Source organism: Dromiciops gliroides, chromosome 2 (genome assembly GCF_019393635.1).
Source record: "Dromiciops gliroides isolate mDroGli1 chromosome 2, mDroGli1.pri, whole genome shotgun sequence".
In the NCBI taxonomy this organism is placed as follows: domain Eukaryota; kingdom Metazoa; phylum Chordata; class Mammalia; order Microbiotheria; family Microbiotheriidae; genus Dromiciops; species Dromiciops gliroides.
Window position 1 is genome coordinate 161918071 of NC_057862.1, and position 21458 is coordinate 161939528.

General features: G+C 36.8%; 1 protein-coding gene across 1 annotated transcript in view; it reads left to right on the forward strand.

The window, feature by feature from the left end:
• Positions 1 to 20988, forward strand: part of MNS1 (meiosis specific nuclear structural 1) — a 44155-nt gene extending 23167 nt beyond the window's left edge. The window contains exons 5-10 of the mRNA XM_043987516.1: positions 1874 to 2103; positions 2508 to 2724; positions 2816 to 2923; positions 8974 to 9231; positions 14825 to 14950; positions 20755 to 20988. Coding sequence (XP_043843451.1) covers positions 1874 to 2103; positions 2508 to 2724; positions 2816 to 2923; positions 8974 to 9231; positions 14825 to 14950; positions 20755 to 20844 — 1029 coding nt within the window. The 3' untranslated portion in view covers positions 20845 to 20988. The remainder of the gene's footprint in view (positions 1 to 1873; positions 2104 to 2507; positions 2725 to 2815; positions 2924 to 8973; positions 9232 to 14824; positions 14951 to 20754) is intronic.
• Positions 20989 to 21458: the final 470 nt, after the last annotated feature.

Sequence of the window (21458 nt, forward strand, 5' to 3'; positions counted from 1 at the left end):
ACATCCTTTCCCACTTGATGCAATTTTATCTTAAAGGACCCTAGGGAAACTCAGAAAACTTCTAAACGTATAATTTAATCTTATGCCATTGTTACACTCACCTAGAGGTAAAATGCAATTTAGTTTGCCTGTAATTGAGAAAATATGACTTTAGTGTTTACTGAAATGCTAAAAAGCGAACTATTAGCTTCACTTAGTTAACTGATTGTTGTTCTATTTTTGGAGGAGAGAGGGGGAACTCCCAACCCTCTATGTTAAAAAAAAGTAAAAATAAAAAAGGCTGCACTTTGCTAAATTTATATTAAAAGTGTTGGAATTTCTTTGTGAAAATTGGGGAGGAAAGGGGAAGATTCTCATGAAATCCTTTCTTTATCTTATCTTCTATAGTGGAAAAACCTTGATTTCCTATTTTTGGAAAGTGGGAAATATTGTATCTTATTTGTCAGCATCTGACCTCCCTTCCCCACTGTCATTCTCTGGCTGTGGGGATCAGAACACCTTAGAAAATGTTCTTAGGTACACAGTGGCCAGTAGAGCCTGTCAGTGATTTACCCCAAAATGATTTTCACAATCCATGAATCATCAAAGACCAATCTATCCATGGTAAAACATGAAGGGAGAGGGATATTGTGCCCTTTGACTTCCCCCTTCCAATCAGAAAGGGGCATGATGGAGAGTTCTCTGATTCTACTTTCAATATAAATTTATTTTATTTTTCCATTTTTTAACGTAGAGGGTTGGGAGTTCCCCCTCTTTCCTCCAAAAATAGAACAACAACCAGTTATCTCTACCTTCACTGTACTAGTACTTCCAATTATTTCATTGGACTGAGAGTTGGGTTTTTCCTCTTCTAAAATAAAATTCAATTTTTGTTTGTTTTAGTGAATCCTCAGAAAGGTGAATTTGAACAATCCAAACCAATTTATTCAGGAACAAATAAATTAAATGTGGAATCTTTGAAGAATTCTGCAAACTGCCTGATAACAAGAATATAGGAATCCTGAGTGATTCCTGCATGATCCTTAGATGTGAAGATATTTGCAATCTCTTTGAGCCTAAATTATAACCTAAAAACACTAGCTGTAAATTAGTGACATTCACATTTTTCTAATGTAAATATAAAAACTACTGTACAAAGGTCTTGAACTCTTCTACTTGTGGAATGTGATCCTAGGGCTAATGAAAAAAAAGACACCATGAAAAGAGCTGCTATAAATATTTTTGTACATATAGATCCTTTTCCTTTTCTTTTTATCTCTTTGGGATGTAAAACTATTAGTAGTGAAGGTTGTAAAGGCATCTTGAAAAAACTGAAAAGCCCTCTTCAGGACTTTCCCTGCATCTCCAAACATTTTTTCTGACCTTATTGCTAATAACATGGCTTTGTTTTCCCTATGATTAATTATGTTGTTTCCCTAATTTTTAATTCTTCTTTCATTCTTGGTATAGATGCAACTTGAGCATAGCGAAACAAACATATTTTCATGTGTATATTTATCCGTAAAGATGGGGCAGCTGGGTGACACAGTGGATAGGGCACTGGCTTTGAAGTTGGGAGGACCTGAGTTCAAATCTCACCTCCTAGCTGTGTGACCCTGGGCAAGTCACTTAATCCCAGTTGCCTTAAACATTTGGGGCTATCTCCAGTCATTGTGATATATGTTTCGCCATTGAGCCATCCTTCACTTAAATCCAATTCAGTGCAAGTCATGACATCATCATGAGAATGAAGGACAAACAACATCTGTAAAGATAAAAATACTTCATTCTAGAGAGATTTTTAAAAGGTTCTATACACCTTAAGATGGTTATTTCTTATGTTATGTTTGAACTAGAGAGTGGAAATGTGAAATAACACATTTTTCCATGATAGAAACGTGACTCTGAAATAGCCAGATGTATGAAAGAAGAACAGGAGAGATACACAAAAGAACAGAACGAAGCAGAAGCTAGACGTTATAAGGAGAAAATCCAGTACCAGCGGGCCTTAGAGCGCCAGCTCGAAGATCAAGAGAGGAAGAAGCAAGAAGCTTATGAAGAATTACTGCGAGAGAAACTCATGATAGATGAAATTGTTAAAAAAGTCTATGAAGAAGATCGAATGTGAGTTTAGCCAACCCTTCCGATGCAAAATCCCGTACATTTGTGATTGACTCAAGATTTATCTATTTTTATTGTATAATTAATTTCATCACCTCAATTTTGGGTCACCCAGTGAAATTTTTTGACCAGTAGCCTTACTATAGAGTTCAGTCAGGAAGGGCTGGTGGCTTCTATTTTCTGAAATGAGTAGATTTTGGAGGACAAATGTATGGAGCATTTATCAACATCAGAATACTGATCTCTCACAGTATACTTAGATAAATTACAAATATGGAGATATTTGGAAATCAAAGATCTTTTTTTCCATTTCACTATTAAAAGGTGAAGAGAAACTTTTTTATATATTTTGCTTTTGCTATCATATTTATCGCTAGAAATATTAACCTTTTGGATATGTACTTTAGGGAAAGACAACAACAATTAGAAAAAATGGCTGCAACTCATAGATACATAGAAGAGTTTAAAAAAGAGCAAGCTCTGTGGAGAATGAAGAAGCGTGAAGAACTGGAGGAAGAAAACAGGAAAATCTTAGAGTTTGCCACTGTCCAACAGCGGAGAGAAGAAGACCGCATGGCCCAAGCCCAAAAGCTTGAGGAAAAAAGGCAGCAGTACAAGAATTTGGTATTTATATACTCGGCTTTAAAAATTCGAAAAATTCTTTTAAACTGTGTGTTGGGTCTTATAACAATGTTTTTTAATTTTTTTTTCATAGATTGCCCAGCACCTGGCGAAAATACAGCAGCAGCAAGATGATATGGAACAAGTGAGACTAGATTTATATGAGATAGAACAAGCTGAGTTAGATAGAAAGAAAGCCCAGGTAAGTGTTGGAAGTCGACAAAATCAGCGGTACAGAGTATAATATTCTCTAGAGGTTTTTGTTGTTCAGTCTATTCAGTCATGACTGACTTTTTTTTTTTTTTAGTGAGGCAATTGGGGTTAAGTGACTTGCCCAGGGTCACACAGCTAGTAAGTGTTAAGTGTCTGAGGTCAGATCTGAACTCAGGTATTCCTGACTCCAGGGCTGGTGCTCTACCACTGCGCCACCTAGCTGCCCCCATGACTGACTCTTCATGACTCCAACTTGGGGTTGTCTTAGAGAGATCCTGGAGTGGTTTGCCATTTCTTTCTCCAGCTCATTTTACAAGTGAGGAAACTGAGGCAAACAAGGTTAAACGACTTGCCCGGGGTCACACAACTAGTAAATATCTGAGGTCAGATTTGAACTCAGGAAGATGAGTATTCCTGACTTTAGGCTTAGCATTCTAGAGATAAAATCAGTTAAAATTCATTATTAGTAAGCTGTGTTATTTTATCATAAATCAGAATATGCCATGTAAATGATCTGTTGGGTATTTCAATCACTCAGTCAAATAGCACCTCCTATGTATGTCCCTTGGCATCATGCTTACTACTTATGATATTTATCATTATTCATAGCAGAAATATTAAGAAGTAGGGAATTTAAAATGCAGAACATATAAGCATATTTGCTAGTGTGAAACACTAGTATAAACACAGTGTAGCTTCTTAAATAGAGTAACCACTTTTATTCTGACTCCATGAACCTGGATTTTAAGTTTATCTTCTGGTTTTCAGGACTCTGCCAATCCATTCATTGACACTAGAATAGAAGGGACTACACTAATAGTAGCAGATTAGGGCACCCAATGAAATATTGCCACTTTTCTATGAAGCTGTCTATTGTCCTATGACTTAGACATAAATCATATAATTGTTAAAGTGTAATAGTGCCTATATTCAACTCTTGCCCTATCTGAAAGTTTTAGTGATTTTAGTGTGATATGGAGACAAAAGGACTTGCTTGGGTAAGAAGTGATTTCCTACAAGTCTCCTCTTCTTTACTCTTACCACCACTCTCATATATCTTTAAGTCAGTGGTTATTTTGTGCTTAGTCATTTTCCACCATCAACTAATGTCTTAATGACACATTCCACTGAATATTTTATTAATGGGACAGTTACCATTTAACTAACAGACAGTCAACTCATCTCCAGTCGCAATAAATATTTTCTTTCAGTGATTGACTTGCCTGCAATTATATAATCATCAATTATATAGTAGCCTCTGTTCATCTCCTAAGAAAATCCTTTAAGAAGTCAGATTAATATTAACAATCTTATTTAAAAAATTTCAGTGGAATCTCTTGTATTTAGGATCCATTAGAAGTATAAGAAAAACTTATGATTTCTTTTTCTGACCATTTCTAATATTTCAAATTTTCCCAGTTTTTATATTACTTGCCAATATGCCTTTGTGTTAGTTACAGGAAGGTCCCATGAACCAGAGACAAAGAGCTCATCCTGTTTTGGCTGTAGACTATGTTGTAGGAGAGGAAAAACCTTTGTTAAATTTATTTTAAAACATTGTGCTATTCAACAGGTATTTGTTCTAGATGTGTATATCTATGTGCATGAGAAATCAGGATAGTTCTAAGCCTTCCTGTCTCACAAGCTTAGAAAACATTGATCTTAGTTAAATATTGAAGTGCATGCTTCCAAGGGAAGGAGAGGTGTGGAGAGAGGAATTAGCAGAATTCATGCCAACTTATGCCCCGCAGATTGAGAGGGTGCAGGAATTGAGCTTTGAGCAAGCCAAAGAGTGTTCAGATAGATAAATGGAAAGAAAAGAATCATCTGTAATCTTCATACAGTTTAAGTTTGAGAGCCCAAGCCAAAAAACTTTACTTAGTTGAATGTGAGTACCCCAAATCAAATAAAAAACAGCTCACTTAGAGCTACTTATCTTCTTCATGTAGGAAAAAACTACCTATCTTCTTCACATAAGACACAGGCTCTACTTGAAAAAAAAAAAAGAAAAGCCAGTAGTTGGTTAATGAATAGTTTTCTTTTTCAACATCCTGAAGAAAAGCAAGAAGAGATTAGGGAAAAGCAATTGAAGAGTAATGAGGTGGGAGAGGGAAGAAAATAAAAATTTTTATAGCACCTACTATATGCCAGGCATTTTGCTAAGCACTTTATTAATTTGATCCTCACCTAACATGGTAAGGTGCTATTATTATATCCATTTTACAGTAGAAGAAACTGAGTGACTTGCCCAGGGTCATACAGGTATTAAGTATGTGGAGTCAAACTTGAACTCAGGTCTTCCTAACTCCAGGCCCAGCACTCTGTCTTCACTAGCCGCTGCCAAGGGAGCAGAGTCAGAGTCCTTGAGTATAGGAAATTTCCTGAAGCCTGGCCTGCTTTACTTGATGTTATTTTGTCTGCCTGGTAATGGCCGACAACTGAGAATAGAGAAGTGTTTGGAAAGAGAGGATACTTCTTGATGAGTCCTTCTTTTTTTTTTTTTTTTTTTACGGGGCAATGGGGTTAAGTGACTTGCCCAGGATCACACAGCTAGTAAGTGTCAAGTGTCTGAGGCCGGATTTGAACTCAGGAACTCCTGAATCCAGGGCCGGTGCTTTATCCACTGCGCCACCTAGCCGCCCCTTGATGAGTCCTTCTTAAAAGAAATCTTGGTAAATTCTCTATATTTGATCATTTGATGATTCTTATGATTTAATATCATTAAGAAGGAACTTTAGAGATCAACTTGTCTAGTCATCTCATTTCATAAGTAAGGAATAGTTTAAGTGACTTGTCCAGAGTCACAAAATGATTGAATAGCAGATGCCATGTTTTTCCCCACTTCTGCAGGCTTGCCTCTTAATTAAGAAATATTTAATTAAGTTAAGAAATGTTTGATTTGTTGAAAGGTGGCATGCCCCTGGGATGTGCCACCCAAGAGTAGGTTGTACTCCATCAGCTAACAGAAGGGGCTATGACTGAGTTCACAGCTAGATTATCCCAAGAGCTAAATTGCTTTAAGTAGAGTTAAGTGTCTGAGAGTTCCATCTTGTGGCAAGAATGGATAATTACTCTGGTATCTGGTCCAAATCCCGGAAGGAAGAGCTGCACAGTGTAGTTTTTATAAGAATCTCACAGTTTGCGATCAGCCAACAACATTAGTTAGAACTTAATTGTTAGAACATTAAAAAAAAAAAAAAACTAGTGGGAAAGCACAGATAGCTTCACTCCCAATCTAAGTCTTGACTTTACCCATACAGTGCTCTTTCCACTGAGACGTCAGTCTTCCTTCTCTCCCCTATGTAATTCCCATAATCCTGTTCATGAACTTACATATGGTGACATGAACTGTGTGGGTGTCAATATTGTACCAGTGTTATCATTTATCAGTTAAAAGAAATTGGTGCCCTTGTTGTAGATTTTGCATTTTGCTTTCTCTTGCTCAATGCAGTTTTAGAATACCAATTTTAATAGGAAATTCATGATCATTTATATGTAAAGACATGGTGACTACAACCAGTTACCTTCATTTTCAGTACCTTCACATGCTCTGTCCCAGGCATTCCAAAAACATATTAAATTAATCCTAAGAGTTCATGTTTATATAGTTATTTATTATTATGAATGTTACAATAATCCTGTGACATAGGTCATGCTAGTAACATCATCTCCACTTTGCAAATGAGGAAATTGAGGCCTAGAAAGACTGTGAGTTGCCTCTTTGTCTGGGCATAGTTTCCTTCCTGAACTCCAGGGTGACATTACTCCTTCCTAGCAATGTACATTTTGAATTGGATGTTCCATAGGTATCTTGAACTAAACAAAATCCATGAGAGAACTCATCCACTTCCCCACTCTTCTGAACTCCTCTGTTACTGTCCTGGCACCATCATCCCGTCACCCAGCTTGGCAGCCTCAGTGTCATCCTTGATGTCTCACCCTCCCTCACCTCAGGCATCTGCTCATTTGCCAGATCTTGTCTTCTCTTTCTCTACAACATTTCTTGCATAAGTCTTCTCCCCAATACTCATACAGTCACACCCTAGTACAGACTTTCATTACTTCCTTCTTGGCCTAGTGCAGTAGCCTCCTATTTAGTCTCCCTGCTGATCCACTCCATTCTTCACACAGCCACCACAGTGATTTTCCTAAAGTGCAAGTATAGTCATCTACCCCTGATGCTGCTTTTCACCATCTGTCCTCCAATAACTCTAGTGGTTCCCTGCAACTTCTAGGGTCAAATATAAACTCTTGTCAGTGACTTAAAGCTCTTCACAATGTAACCCATTCTTACCTTTCTAGCCTTACTATCCTGGGTGCTCTGTGGTCCAATGATGCTGGCTTCCTTGCTATTCTTCATACTCGGTGTTCCACCTCCCATCTCCTTGCCTTTGTACTGACTATTCTCCATGCCTTCAGTGCTCTTCCTCTTTGATTCTTGTAATTCCTTATTTGTTTCAAAACTCAGCTTAATTATCACCTTCTATGTGAAGCCTTTCCTAATAGTTCCAGTTTCTGATACCTTGCCTCCCCACCCTTATATATGTTGCATACACACATGTATGTATGTAATCATGTGTATATATGTATATAAGGTATGTGTGCATATACATGCACACATAAATACAAGTTAGAATTACTATTAGAATTAGATTTGCTCCTTGGGGAAAAGAACTATTTGATTTTTCTATGTGTCTCAGTGTTAGCATAGTTCAGGCACTTCATAAGTACTTAATGAATGTTTTTTAATTGGTTTATTGCCCAGAGTCAAACAGAGAATAAAATGAGGAGCCTAAACTCAAACTTAGATCCCCACTTGGGCTCTGGCTTGCACTCTTCCCATTATTTGGGGTAGCTATATCACTGCCATGAAACTATGGAATCTAGAAAAAATGCAATTCTTATTTTATCTGAAGTCTCCTTATTTTTAGTTAGAGACAGTCTGTTATCAGAACATAAAGTTACACATCTAGGATTAAGTGGTGGGGAATGGAACTTTTCAATCCAGAATCTCAGATTGTTTCCACTGTAAATTCACTGTAAATTGATTCCTCAAGCAACTTATAGAAGTTTCCAGCATCCAAAAAATTACAGACTATGAACACTGGGTGTTTAAATGGACAGAGAAGATAGTCATATATGAAATTGTTAAATAGCAGAACAAAGCAATGTATGCATAAATCCACAAACCAGTGACACAAATTACTTCAGAAGAGGGAAAGATTAATAGCATGGGCTAGAGATATAGGAAGAAGAGTTATAGACAGATTGGCATTTCAAAGGGACCTGAAGGATGAGCAGCATTTGATTAGGTGAAAAGGAGTGGAAAGAACATTACAGGTAGGAGAAAACAACTTGTGAAAAGGTGTTAAAGCAGGAATTTAGCATACCACATTTGGAGCCTGTTAAGAAGACTCTTATGGCTAGAGCAAAGCCTAAAGTAGAGGGCTATACCTGGAGTCAGTAAAACCTGAGTTCAAAACCAGCCTCAGACATTGTGTTACCCTGAGCAAGTTGCTTAGCCTCTCTGTGTCTCAGTTTCCTCATCTGTAAAAATGGGAATAATAATACCTACCTCCCAGGGTGGTTGTGAGGATAAAAAGATATATTTGTAAAGTGCTTTGCAAACTTTAAAGTGGTATATAAATACTAGCTATTATTAGCAAAAGGGTCATGTTCAGGTGCATTGGGGGATAAGGTTGGATAGAGTAGGGAAAGATTATAGAGGTGCTTGAAATTTATATGAAATCAATGTTGTTTATATGTTAGTACTCAAGAAGACTGACCTTCATAGCCTCAGGGCAAATAAATAAAATTAGAATTTAAAAATAATTACCAGGAAATTAAAGAAAATGTCACCTCTGGTAGGCCTAGTAGTATGCATTACAAGATACTATGACTTAAATGGCCATGTTTTTCTCAGAGTGCCTGATTTCAATTTGCTACTACATACTGAGCTGAAAACTTCCATTTACAAGTCAGATTTTTTTAAAGTTGTGGAATTAAGCTTTTAATGTTACTCTTATTGTCTTCTTTTAGGAAGAAATTGAAAACAAAATCAAAAAGCGTGAAGAGCTACAAAGAAACTTTGCAGAACAAATGGCTTTCAAAGAATTGGTTCTTCAGGCTACCAGGGAAGAAGAAGAACTCTTCAGACAAAACATGCTGGCTAAATTTGCTGAGGATGATCGAATTGAATTAATGAATGCTCAGAAACAAAGAATGAAGCAGTACGAGCACAGGAAAGCTATAGAAAAACTTATTAAAGAACGTCACGAACAGTTCCTTGCAGACAAAGTAAGAATTCTGTTTTTTCTGGTTTCAGTGTTTTGTCATCAGTATTGAATAAGGAAAGAAGAGGTTATTTCTGTTCCACTTAAGATACATTTAGATGATATGTAGCCCCACAGATTAAGAGAAAGAAAAAATGGGGGCAGCAAGGTGGCGCAGTGGATAGAGCACCGGCCTTGGAGTCAGGAGTACCTGAGTTAAAATCTGGCCTCAGGCACTTAACACTTACTAGCTGTGTGACCCTGGGCAAGTCACTTAACCCTAACTGCCTCACAAAAAAAAAAAAAGAGAGAGAGAGAGAGAGAAAATGATGTCACAGTAATAAAATAGGCTACCACAATTTCCTTTAATATTTGCATTATTATCTCATTCACTAGTATCTTTTTAGCTCAATCTTCCCTTACCTGTACCTTTGGTTATGAAGGTTTACATGGTATCCAGGAAAATGGAAGGGTCATTTAGATGGGTTGTTAGAACACTTCTAAACTTTTAACAAAATTGCTTAATTCTCCATCTACTTTCATTTAACCTATGGAGAGTACCCTACCAACCTTTGTACTCCCAATGTGGATAAAACAAAGCTGAAGTGAAAAAAAAAAACCTCACATGGTATTTTTAAAGTAATATTGGCATAGGTTTAAGAATATTTATTCTTGGATCAAGAAAAGGATTAAGATAAAAAGCAAAGGCTAGGGGTAAATATTTACCTATCTATATAAAGACAGAATTGTATATGGGCCTCAGTGCTGGGACTGGTATAATTTGGCATTTTGATACCTTTTTAAAAGGATATGCAGACTAAGCATTTTAAGCTTGCAGGTGACACTTAATACCCTTTGGTATAGCCAAATGCCAAACTAATGGTAATAAACCACAGTAAGCTCCCACAAGGCTAGATGAGTGAACAGATAAATAGCATATGAGCTTAAATGTAGGAAAGTGGGTAAGACTGGAGATGTAGAAAGGATTCTAAGTGAGTTATATAGTTGGTATTAGATAGCTATTGAAGTCCCCTCTAGTCCTAAAATTCTTTGAATTTTTATTAAACCTGGGAGAGGGAATCCAATTTATATTACAAAAAGATAGGATCTGAAATTTCCCTAAGAAAGAATAAAAGGAATTACTACCTGAGGATATCACCTTGGTGTGATACTGTAGTCAAAAAAGCCAAGAGTGGACACACTGCCGTTTCATTGTTTCAAAGCTTATTGGCTGAACATGGTCCCATCCTAAGACTTTGGGCTCCAATTATTCTTCTTTAGGAAACTGGGCTCATGTGGTAGATGGACTCCATAGAGAATGTTAGCCCCTTGCTTGGTACTTTTCTACCACTTATTCTTCAACCAATATTTATTCAGCAAGTCACTCAGACATGTTGGTGTGTTCTGTGCTGCTCACTGGGGGTTCAGGGGTAAGATGTACGTGTGGTACTAATGAAATATGATACATTGGGGGCGGCTGGGTGGCGCAGTGGATAAAGTACCGGCCCTGGATTCAGGAGTACCTGAGTTCAAATCCGGCCTCAGACACTTGACACTTACTAGCTGTGTGACCCTGGGCAAGTCACTTAACCCCCATTGGCCCCCCCCCAAAAAAAAACCCAAAGAAATATGATACATTGACCTTGTCTTGTCCTCATGGAGCTTACGATCTTATTGAATAAAAAAGGCCGACACATAAAATGTAAAACTGAAACATAAAACAAAATGCACATGCCCAAGTTCTAAAATTAGTGGTGGGGTGGGTGCTATTTGAGAGTTCAGAGAAGGAAAAGATGCAAGTGAGCAGATGGGTTAGGGAACTTTTCATGGAGCAGATAGGATTTTCGTTATCCTTGAACAATGGTTAGATTTAGATGGTTGGAGAGTAGAGACAAGGAGACAATAACATGAGCAAAGATGCAGAGGAGGACTTGAGCTTGTCGTCTTTGGAGCCTGGCTTGGCTGGAGCTAAAGACTTAGAGGCAGCATGTTGTAATAAAAAAAAAAAAGTACTAGATTTGAAGTCCGAAGGCCTGGGTTTGAATCTGGCAAGTTACTTAACCTCCCTAGGTCTATTTGTCAAGTGAGGTAATCAGGCTAAATGATATCAAAGGAACCCTCCAGTTCTAAATCTTATGAACTCAGTCATGGCTTGCTTGCTCACTAATTACCCAAGTAACATATATTCATATTATGGAGTCATAGGACCCAAATTGTGGAAGTCCTTGAATAGAAATTTAATAGTGAGTTAGTGCTTCACTGGAGGTTTCTGAGAAGAAGATGAACATGATGAAAATAGTGTTATGGGGAAGAAGAGATGATTCGATAGGGGTGTTGAAAGAAAAGGAAGTATTAGAGGATACCCTTGGCATTTCCAACTGGTTGTCTAGACCAGAGCTTCTTAAACATGACCCCTTTTTGCCCCAGAAATTTTTATGCAACCCCAAGTACATAGGTATATAAAATAAGTATACAAATAATTTACTGCCAAATTTTTCACGACTCCCACATTTAGTTATTTGACTCCATATGGGGTTGTAAACCACAGTTTAAGAAGTCTGGTCTAGAAGAAAAGTAGTAGCTTTAACAAAAATATTGGCTGGCATTGTTCACCCTAATGTAGGGAACTTAGGGAACTGTCCACCCCATACCATACTAAAGATGTGCTTTTTGGGTGAAGAGAGAAAAGGAGAAAAAGCAACCCAAAATACCTCCCCTTTTACCTTAAATTTAGAACTAAATTCACTTCCCAGCTGTAGTTATTAGCTCGTTTTAGAAGTCTACTAGCATTTTTTCTTGCTTCCCTAAAAAGAATTCTTATTCCACTTTTTCCTTAACTTTCAAGTTTTGCATTGTGTTGGCCTCCTCAAGGCCTTCAAAAAATAGGAAGAGTACTAATCCTGAATAAATTAATTACAGTTTAGAACATGCAAGTGATTGGGATTCATAATCTTGGAAAATATGCACTTGGCATTATAACATGCCAAGGCCAGTTACTACTCTCATTCATTTCAAAGGCTATAGGGAAGGTGAAAGGATACACTATGACATTTGAACACAAACACATTTCATAAATCTAATTATCTAAATACCTACATTTGTTCCAAAATCAAAGTATTTCTTTGAAAAATTTTCTTTAATGTAGTTTGTGAAAGTTAACCTTAAATTTTAATATGATAAAAAGCATATATCTAAAACCAAAAGCAAGTGTTGTTGGCCATCAGACAACACTAACAGCCTCCCCAATAAATAAGAATTAAAGCATGGATCTCCCTTTCCTCACTGCTATTTGATATAGCTTTAGAAATGTTAGTATTTCTGAGATAAAAGATATTAAAAGCATAAACATATATATATATATGTATATGTATATATAGAAAGAGAGAGAGAGAGAGAGAGAGGATAAAACTAAAACCTTAGAAAACCAGCAAATAACTGAATTGAAACAATAGCTTCAGTAAAGTAGCTGGATATAAAATGAATTGTAAAGTGTTTTATATAGTAATAAAGTACAGGAGAAATAATAGAAAAGGGAGTCCCAAAATAGTTACCAAATGGCATAAAATATCTGGAAGTCAGCCTACCAAAGTACACCAAAGATTCATCTAGATAAAATTATAATTGCTCATGGTTAGGCCATATTAATATATTTTAAATGGTAAATTAATTTGCAATTTTAGTATTACAACAAACTACAAAAGTGGATGCTTTAAAAGATAGACAAAATAATAACAAAATTCATTTGAAAAAAAAGTTTAGCACAGCAGAGGAAATAATTGGAAGGATGGGAAGGAATGAAAGGAATAGCACTTGCAAACTTCAAATTATATATTATAAAGCAGTAATTATTAAAACTTTGGCACTGCTTAAAAATGGAAAAGTACATCAATAGAACAAACTAAACAAGAAAGAATTAAAATCAAACCTGAGGACATCAATTTCTTAAGGTCACACTTCTTATTTGACAGGAACTGCCAGGAAAACTGGAAAGGAGTCTGATAGAGGTTAGATTTAGACTAGGATTTTCCATCACAATATACCATAACAAACACAAAATGGGCAGATTATCTGAATATTAAAAGGTCATGCCTTAAAAAGTTTAGAAGAGAATAAGATTGGATCCCTTTCATAATTTTTGCTTGGAAAGAAGTTCTTAACCAAAGAATAGAAATGATCTTGAAAGTCAAAATAGATTATTTTGATTGTATGAAATTGAAAAGCTTTTGCATGAATAAAGTCAGTGAAGCTTGGATAAGAATGAGAGCTGTCACTTGGGGCAAGAAAACGTTTTCAAATATCTCTAATAAGGGTCCAATATCTATGATATGTAGGAAACTAATGCATATACATATACATATACAGAGAGAGAGACAGAGACAGAGACAGAGACAGTGAAAACTGAATCATTTCCCAATGGATAAGTAGTTAAAGAATATAAGCAGTTCACAAAAGGAGAATTGCTAATTATTTACAATCATATATAATATTGCTAATTATCACTAGTAATAAGAAATATCTCCATGCCTCTAAAATTTCACCTTATACCCACCAAACTAGCAAAGATGACAAAAGATGTAAGTTCATTTTTGGAAGGTATTTGGAAATCAGGCACCATTGGTGGAACAGTGCATTAGTGCAGCCATTCTGGAATGCAGTTTGGAATTATGTTTTTTAAAAATGATTCAAATGCCCTTATCATCTGACACAGAAATCTCACTTCCAGACATATTACCCAAAGAAGTTAAAGTAGCAAGAAAGATCCCATATACATCAAATTATTCATAGCAACACTTTTTGTGATAGCAAAGAACAAAGTACATGCACATCAGTTGAAGAATTGCTAAACAAATACAGGGTGGGCAAAAAGCCATGAATATTTAATAATTCCTTTATTTTTTGTTTTTAATTTACAATACTATAACATATATAGTATTCATAGGAAATGAATTTGCACTAGATATAAACAATCAAATCTCATAAATGGCAAAAAATAAAGAAAAACAATTTTTAAAAATGTATTAAAACATCAGACCCCATCATGACTTTTGGCCAACCCTGTATTTGTAATAATAATGTAATAAATGTTCTGCTGTAAGAAACAATGATTGTGAAGATTCAGAGAAGCATGAGAAGAAATATAAACTGATCAGGGGCAGCTAGGTAGCACAGTGGATAAAGCACTGGCCCTGGATTCAGGAGGACCTGAGTTCAAATCCAGCCTCAGACACTTGACACTTACTGGCTGTGTGACCCTGGGCAAGTCACTTAACCCTTATTGCCCCACAAAAAAGAGAAAGAAATATAAACTGATCTAAGTGCAATAAGCGGAGCCATGAAAGTAAGATGTACAAAAAACTTTGAGTATTGTATAATTTATAATGACCAAGCTTGGGCCTGAAGAAGAGATGAGAAAATATGCTTCCCTCCCTTTTTTGTCTAGGTTCCTAACAATAGAGTGTATGACTGCCTTTTTCCTTTTATTCTTTGTTACAAGGGGTGGTTTACCAGGTGGGAGAGGAGGGAAAGAGACTTTCAGAAATGGTGATGTAAAACAAAACATATAAATAAATTTTTAAAAATTTACCTCAGAGAATAACAAAAACTGGTTGCACTTCTAGGAACGCGAATTTGAAGAAATGAGGCTACAGCAACAAAGAGACGGAGGTGTGAATGCGATTGTTGAAGAGGAACGACAGAAACTTCTCAGAGAACATGCTGCTAATCTATTGGGCTATCTTCCCAAAGTAAGTGAGATTTATTTAAAAGATCAATTAGTATGTCGTTTTGGAGGAAGAGTGGTATAGGAAAAAGAACACTGAACTAGGACAGGAGACCAAGTAGTTCATACTAGAACCCAGCATGGAACCAGCTCATACTCTGGCTGCTGACCAGTATGTGACCTGCTCCTCTCTAGTCCTCAGTTTACTAATTTCTAAAATGAGAGTAGATGATGTCTAAAATCGTTTCTAGTTCTAAAACTATAGGATTATAGTCATGGTTCTCTTTCAACAGAGTGTATCTATAATTAAACAACACTTGAAGCACATATTACAATACTGTGTGTGCCAAAGAATCATGTTACATGTCCTTCTGGTAACTTCTAATAATAAGCACCCAGATTGACTATGAAATAGACCTGCCTTATTTTTTAAAAAAAGATGAGCTCTACTGAGTTATGTTATAGCTTGGGGTCCAGCACACCTTAATTTTTAAATTTTTCTTTGATCAAATATACCACAAGTATACAAAATAAAATTACTTTTAAAAATGGATAATTGTAGTATTACCAACTTTTTAAGATCATTCAGCATATGTTTACAGTTTGTATGTATTAAGTTCAGCACTGTGTTTGGTACTGTGAGGGATACAGATATAGAATACATGACCCTTGAACAGTCTAGCTGAGAAAAAAGTGACTAAAGCACATTAAACAATTAGCTCACATTACAACCAAGCAAATGATTAAGTGATAAATTATATGAAAAAGACTAGGTGACATAAGAGGTTAAGAAATTGGTCATGGCTGGGGAAATTCAATTCAATTACCCTTACTATGTACAGAGCACTATGCTAAGTTCCAGGGAAAATACAAAGTTTAGTAAATAAGTTCTTGCTGTCATGGTGCTTACAGTCTAGTTAAAATATCTAATAAATCCTTAAGAAAGGTACAGACTGAGTATGCTATGTGAACCCTGGGGGAAAAGTCATACGTAGTAAGGGGATTAGAGATGGTTTCATAGAGGAAATGGCATGTGAGCTGAGCTTTAAAAGATGGATAGGAATTCAGCAGGCTGAGGTTGCAGGGGAGAGGTAGTGTGGGCATTCTAAACCTAGGAAGTGGCATGAACAAAGATATGGAGGCAGGAAAATGCATTTCGGCACTAGGAGAAAAGCCTTCAAGATGCAATTGAAAAGACAAGGAAGTTTATTGAGCACAGGAATGATGTAACCAGATTTATAGACAGTGAAGACTGGGTGTGCCAGTTATTTAATGGATTGGGATGGAGAGGGGAGAGGCAAGACGACCTTCCAGGCTATTGAAGAGTCTTGTCTAATGGTGATATGAAGTTCTATAAAAGAAGGGTAGTAGTGGGAATGGAGAGGAGGATTTGGATATGAGAGATGGCATGGAGGTAAAGCCAATAAGCCTGAGACAATAGAAAGAGTAAAAGATAACACCAAGGCTTTGAACATAAAGACTGGATAAATGGTAGTATATATCTGAGAGAAAGCAAAGTCAGAAAGGAGAACATGTTTAAAAGGAAAAAGGACAAGCTTGATGTGGTATATTTGAAGTGTTAGTGGAGCATCCATATCGAGATGCACCATAGATACTATACAGATTTAGAATTGGGGGCAGGTAGGTGGAATCAGGAAGACCTGAATTCAAATGTGGCCTCAGACACTTACCAGCTATGTGACCACAGGCAAGTCACTTCACCATGTTTGCCTCAGTTTCCTCATCTCTAAAATGAGCTGGAGAAGGAAATGGCAAACCATTCCAGTTATCTACCAAGAAAATTATAAATCAGGTCATGAAGTCAGAAATTACTGAAAAATAAGATTTAAAATTTTAAAAGATGTTAAGACTTAGAGATATGGATTTAGGAGCCATCTGTAGAGAGTTTATAATTGAAGGTTCCCAATTAGAGAGTTGAAGAAGACTAAGAATGGACCCTGGGGAACATATACATTTAATGAGAGGGCCAAGAGGTGAACTAATGGCTTCACAGAGAAGAGGGGCGGGAAGAATGGTAAGACAGGAGAGAAGAATGGTCATTTGTATCAAATGCTAAATCAAGGTCCAGGAGGATAAGGACAGAAAAAAGGCCATTGAATTTGGCATTGGTGAGCTCTAAGAAGATAGTTTCAATAGATTGGTGGATATGGAAAGGGTGGAGGAGAGAGTGCCTTGGGAAAATTGCTTTGCTAAGAAGTTTAACTATGAAGGGGAGACTAGAGATGAAATAGCTAGAATGAGGGAAGAAGGTTTAAGGAAAAGTTTTGTTTTGTTTTGGTGTTTTTTAGGTTGTATATTTTATAGTCATGTTAAACATATTTCCCACATTAGTTATGTTGTAAGAGAAGAATCAGAACAAAAGGAAAAAAAACACAAGAAAGAATAAACAACAAAAGTAGAAATAGCATGCTTCAATCTGCACTCAGACTCTATAGTTCTTTTTCTGAATGTGGAAAGCATTTTCTACCATAAGTCTTTTGGCATCATCTTTTTTGCCCCTTTTTTGTTTTGTTTTAAAGTAGATGGGATCAAGGAAGGGAAGAGGAGGGGGGGAAAGAGATTGAAGCTGAATGAGAGAGAAACAATACAAGCAAGGGATTCCTATTCTGAAAAAGGAGGAGAAAATGGGTGATAAGACTGAGAAGTTTGAGGTGAGAAAAGTGAGTTGAGAGAGCTCCTTTGGATGGACTTTGTCTTCTCAGTCAAGTTGGAACGAGTGCAGTAGATGTGGGGCACAGCTAGGTCTTTGAAAAAGGTTTGGATGGGGCAGCTAGGTGGCACAGTGGATAAAGCACCAGGCCTGAATTCAGGAGGACCTGAGTTCAAATTTGGCCTCAGACACTTGACACTTATTAGCTATGTGACCCTGAGCAAGTCACTTAAACCTCATTGCCCTGCAAAAAAAAAAGGTTTGGAGCAGTTTTTGTGGGGAGTGAGAAAGGGACTTTGTAAGAATAGAATAAAAGTGTTGCCAACATACCATGTTTATATCAGATTTATTTTTGTTCAGTCATTTTTCAGTTGTTTCCAGCTCTTCATGACTCCATTTGTGGTTTTCTTGACAAAGATACTGAAGTGATTTCCAATTTCCTTCTCCAGCTCATTTTATATAGGATGAAACTGAGGCAAACAGTGAAGTGACTTGCTCAGGGTCACAGTAAATATCTGAGGCCAGATTTGAACTTGGGAAGATGAGTCTTCCTGACTCCAGTTCCAGAACTCTATCCACTGAGCTATGTAGCTTAATTTTGTGGCTCTAGAGCAGGAGTCTATTAATTAGATAGGGAAAGTTACCTAGAATTAAGAATTAATGAGCAGCAGCAATACAGTAATTCAAGACAATTCCAAAGGACTCATGATAGAAAATGCTCTCTACATACAGAAAAAAGAACTATGGACATCTGAATGCAGATTGAACCATAGTATTTCTACTTTTTGTTTTTTGAGGTTTTACCCTTTTGTTCTGATTCTTCTTTCACAACATGACTAATGTGGAAATATATTTAATGTGATTGTACATACATAACCTATATCAGATTGCTTTCTGTCTTGGTGAGGGGTAGGGGAAGGAAGGGAGGGAGAAAAATTTGAAACTCAAAATCTTATAAAAACAAATGATGAAAACTATATTTACATGTAACTGGAACAATAAAATACTATTAAGATTAGAAGGAGAAGGAAAGAACCATGAAAAATATATATTTTTTTAAATTAATGAGCAGGTGGGAAATGGTGGCACATCTAAAGGGGTTCAGGACTCTGGATGATGACTCCCAAGTCTCTTTTAATTAAGAAAAGTCTTATTGATGATGCCTTTTCCCTTTGGCATCACTGTCACCTTCTAGCCACCCTCTCCCCTGGCCTCATCCCCAGCAACCAGCCAAAACATTAGCCAAGTGTATGAAGACATTTGAAACTAGAAAGAGGGCAATGCACTGGAAGAGTCAGGAGAGGCTCAGGGAATGATCATAATATGGAGACCAGACTTTTCCTGAGTGAGGGGAATTGAAGTGAAAGGATTAGGAAGTTTTGGCTAGAGAAGAATGTTTCAAAGGTTAGGATTTTGGACGGAGCGCAGTACAATTCTGGGAGGTGGTGTGATGTCCAAGGTGTAATTGTGTCTATGCCATATTAAGCTACTGGAGTGGAAAAGGTGAAGGAATTGTGTGGTGAGGGTCATCAAGAATATCTAAGTCTCCAAGACAGCAGGGAATAAATCAGAGGTGAAAATAGTAAACCAAGTACAAAAGTCACTGAAGAATTTGGAAGAGTAACAGATTTCACCAGTTGACAGCAATAAAGAGAGGAATAAAGTAGTTTAAATGAGTTACCCAGGTTTTCAAGGGAACAAGGAGCATGTGAATCCCCTTTCTTGGCTCCATGGCTGAGAGTGGCCTCCAATACAGAGAATTGTGAGTTAAAGAAAAGAGACTGGAAGAAGGGAAAGTTCAAGGATGTAGGGGATGGGTTTTTTTTGTTTTGTTTTGTTTTGAAAGAATTTTCAAAAGGCAGAGCAGAACAGGCTTAGAAGTGAGGTAGGGGGCAGCTAGGTGGCACAGTGGATAGAGTACCGGCCCTGGATTCAGGAGGACCTGAGTTCAAATTCGGCCTCAGACACTTGATACTTACTAGCTGTGTGACCCTGGGCAAGTCACTTAACCCCAACTGCCTCACCAAAAAAAAAAAAAGAAGAAGAAGAAGCGAGGTAGACATGGACCTGGGGAGAAGCAGGGCTCATCAGAAAAAGCGATGTGGGTTCTGAAGGGCACTAACTTTATTTTTTGTGTTTCTTTTTGGCGGGGCATTGAGGGTTAAGTGACTTGCTCAGGGTCACACAACTAGTGTCAAGTGTCTGAGTCTGATTTGAACTCAGGTCCTCCTGAATCCAGAGCCAGTGCTTTATCCACTGCACCACCTAGCTGCCGCATTTTTTTGTTGTTGTTGTTGTTTTTGAAGGGCACTAACTTTAAAACTGGGAGACTGTATTAATGGGATTGGAGAATCAATCTCATTGTATAATGAGAGACAGATTATAAATAGCATGTTGGCAGTAGAGGGGAGAAGGATTATTTAATCAGCAGACAGCAAAGAAAATTGTAGAATGAGCCAAGGAAGATGAACCAGGTACTTCTCTCCCCAGCCCTTTTGTTAGGATTGAGGTATTTTGGATACAAAAATGGAGGGGTGAGTTTCCTTAGCTCCAACTCTGAACCTTTCCTGTAATTCTATAAATGCCCTTTTGTAGTATGTTCTATGACTGCTCATATAACTGAGGCAAGGAGAACCAGAATCCTTGAAGCTTTGAAGATTCAAATTGCCCTCCCCTGCTTCTTGTCAACACTCTGTCGGGGGAGTGAGGAAGGATAGAAAAGTTCCCACTACTATATAGGTAAAACTAGGTAACATACTAGGGTATGGTAGTAGAGGGAGTGGGGAAAGGGAAAGGAGAAGGGACTGGCTCCTCATTACAAGAGTCCTAGCTTGGCAGTTCCTCATTTGTATCATTAAAGTAGGAAATCCAGTGTAAACTCTGTTCAGGTATCCATTTCTTGATTGATTAATTCCATAAATTCATAATTTTGCTGAGTAGATTGCTTTTATATTGAACATACCTTGGACATTGATTCCTTGGACCTCACTTCATCTATCAAATAAAGAGTTTGGGTTAAATGATCTCTATGGAATCTCTAGTTCTAAAAGTCAGTTTGTTTCTGATCTGTACTCTCTTTGCCTCAAGGTATTCATAAATCTATACATTTAGTGAAATATTCTTGTATCCAAAAATAACCTAAAGTGTTTTCCTTTTAGGGAGTAATTAAACATGAGCAAGATGTCGATATGCTTGGTGAAGCTTTTAGGAAAGCCTATCTGAAAAGTGACACGCCATTAGACAGCTAATGTCATCCAGAATTGGATTGCTTTATATCACCACTAGATGTCAGCCTGACTTCTGTATCAGTTTTGACAGTCATTGTCTTGGTAAAAATCCATCATACATTCGGTTTTTTTTAAAACCATTATAATAGTATCGACAATTCCCATATATCCATCTGTAAGAGAATACAATCTTGTCTTCTTTGTCAATAAAATATTGAAAAAATGATTGTATCGGACATCTCATTTTACTCTGACTTTTATTTTTATTTAATAATTAACAAAACACTTGGAAATTCAGCATAATTGTTTTTTAAATTCAAAAGTGGTTTCTAATGAGGAATAAACTACTTGAACTAAGATATAGTCAATTTTCATTCTTTTATTTTCTAAAAAGTCTTCTCTCCCAAATAAAGTGAAAACTGTCATTTATCTGACTTAGGCAGAGTCTATTCTATCAATTCAGTAGAATGCTTTTCATAGAATATTTACTTATAATTATATAAAAAGCATATTAGTTAAAATGTTAATGTTTTCCCGTGGATTAACCCAGCGGTGAACAAAAATGAAATGTTAAAACTTTCAGTTAAAAATTTCAGCTAAGGATCAGGTTGCCATCTTACTTATCTATTCCTGAT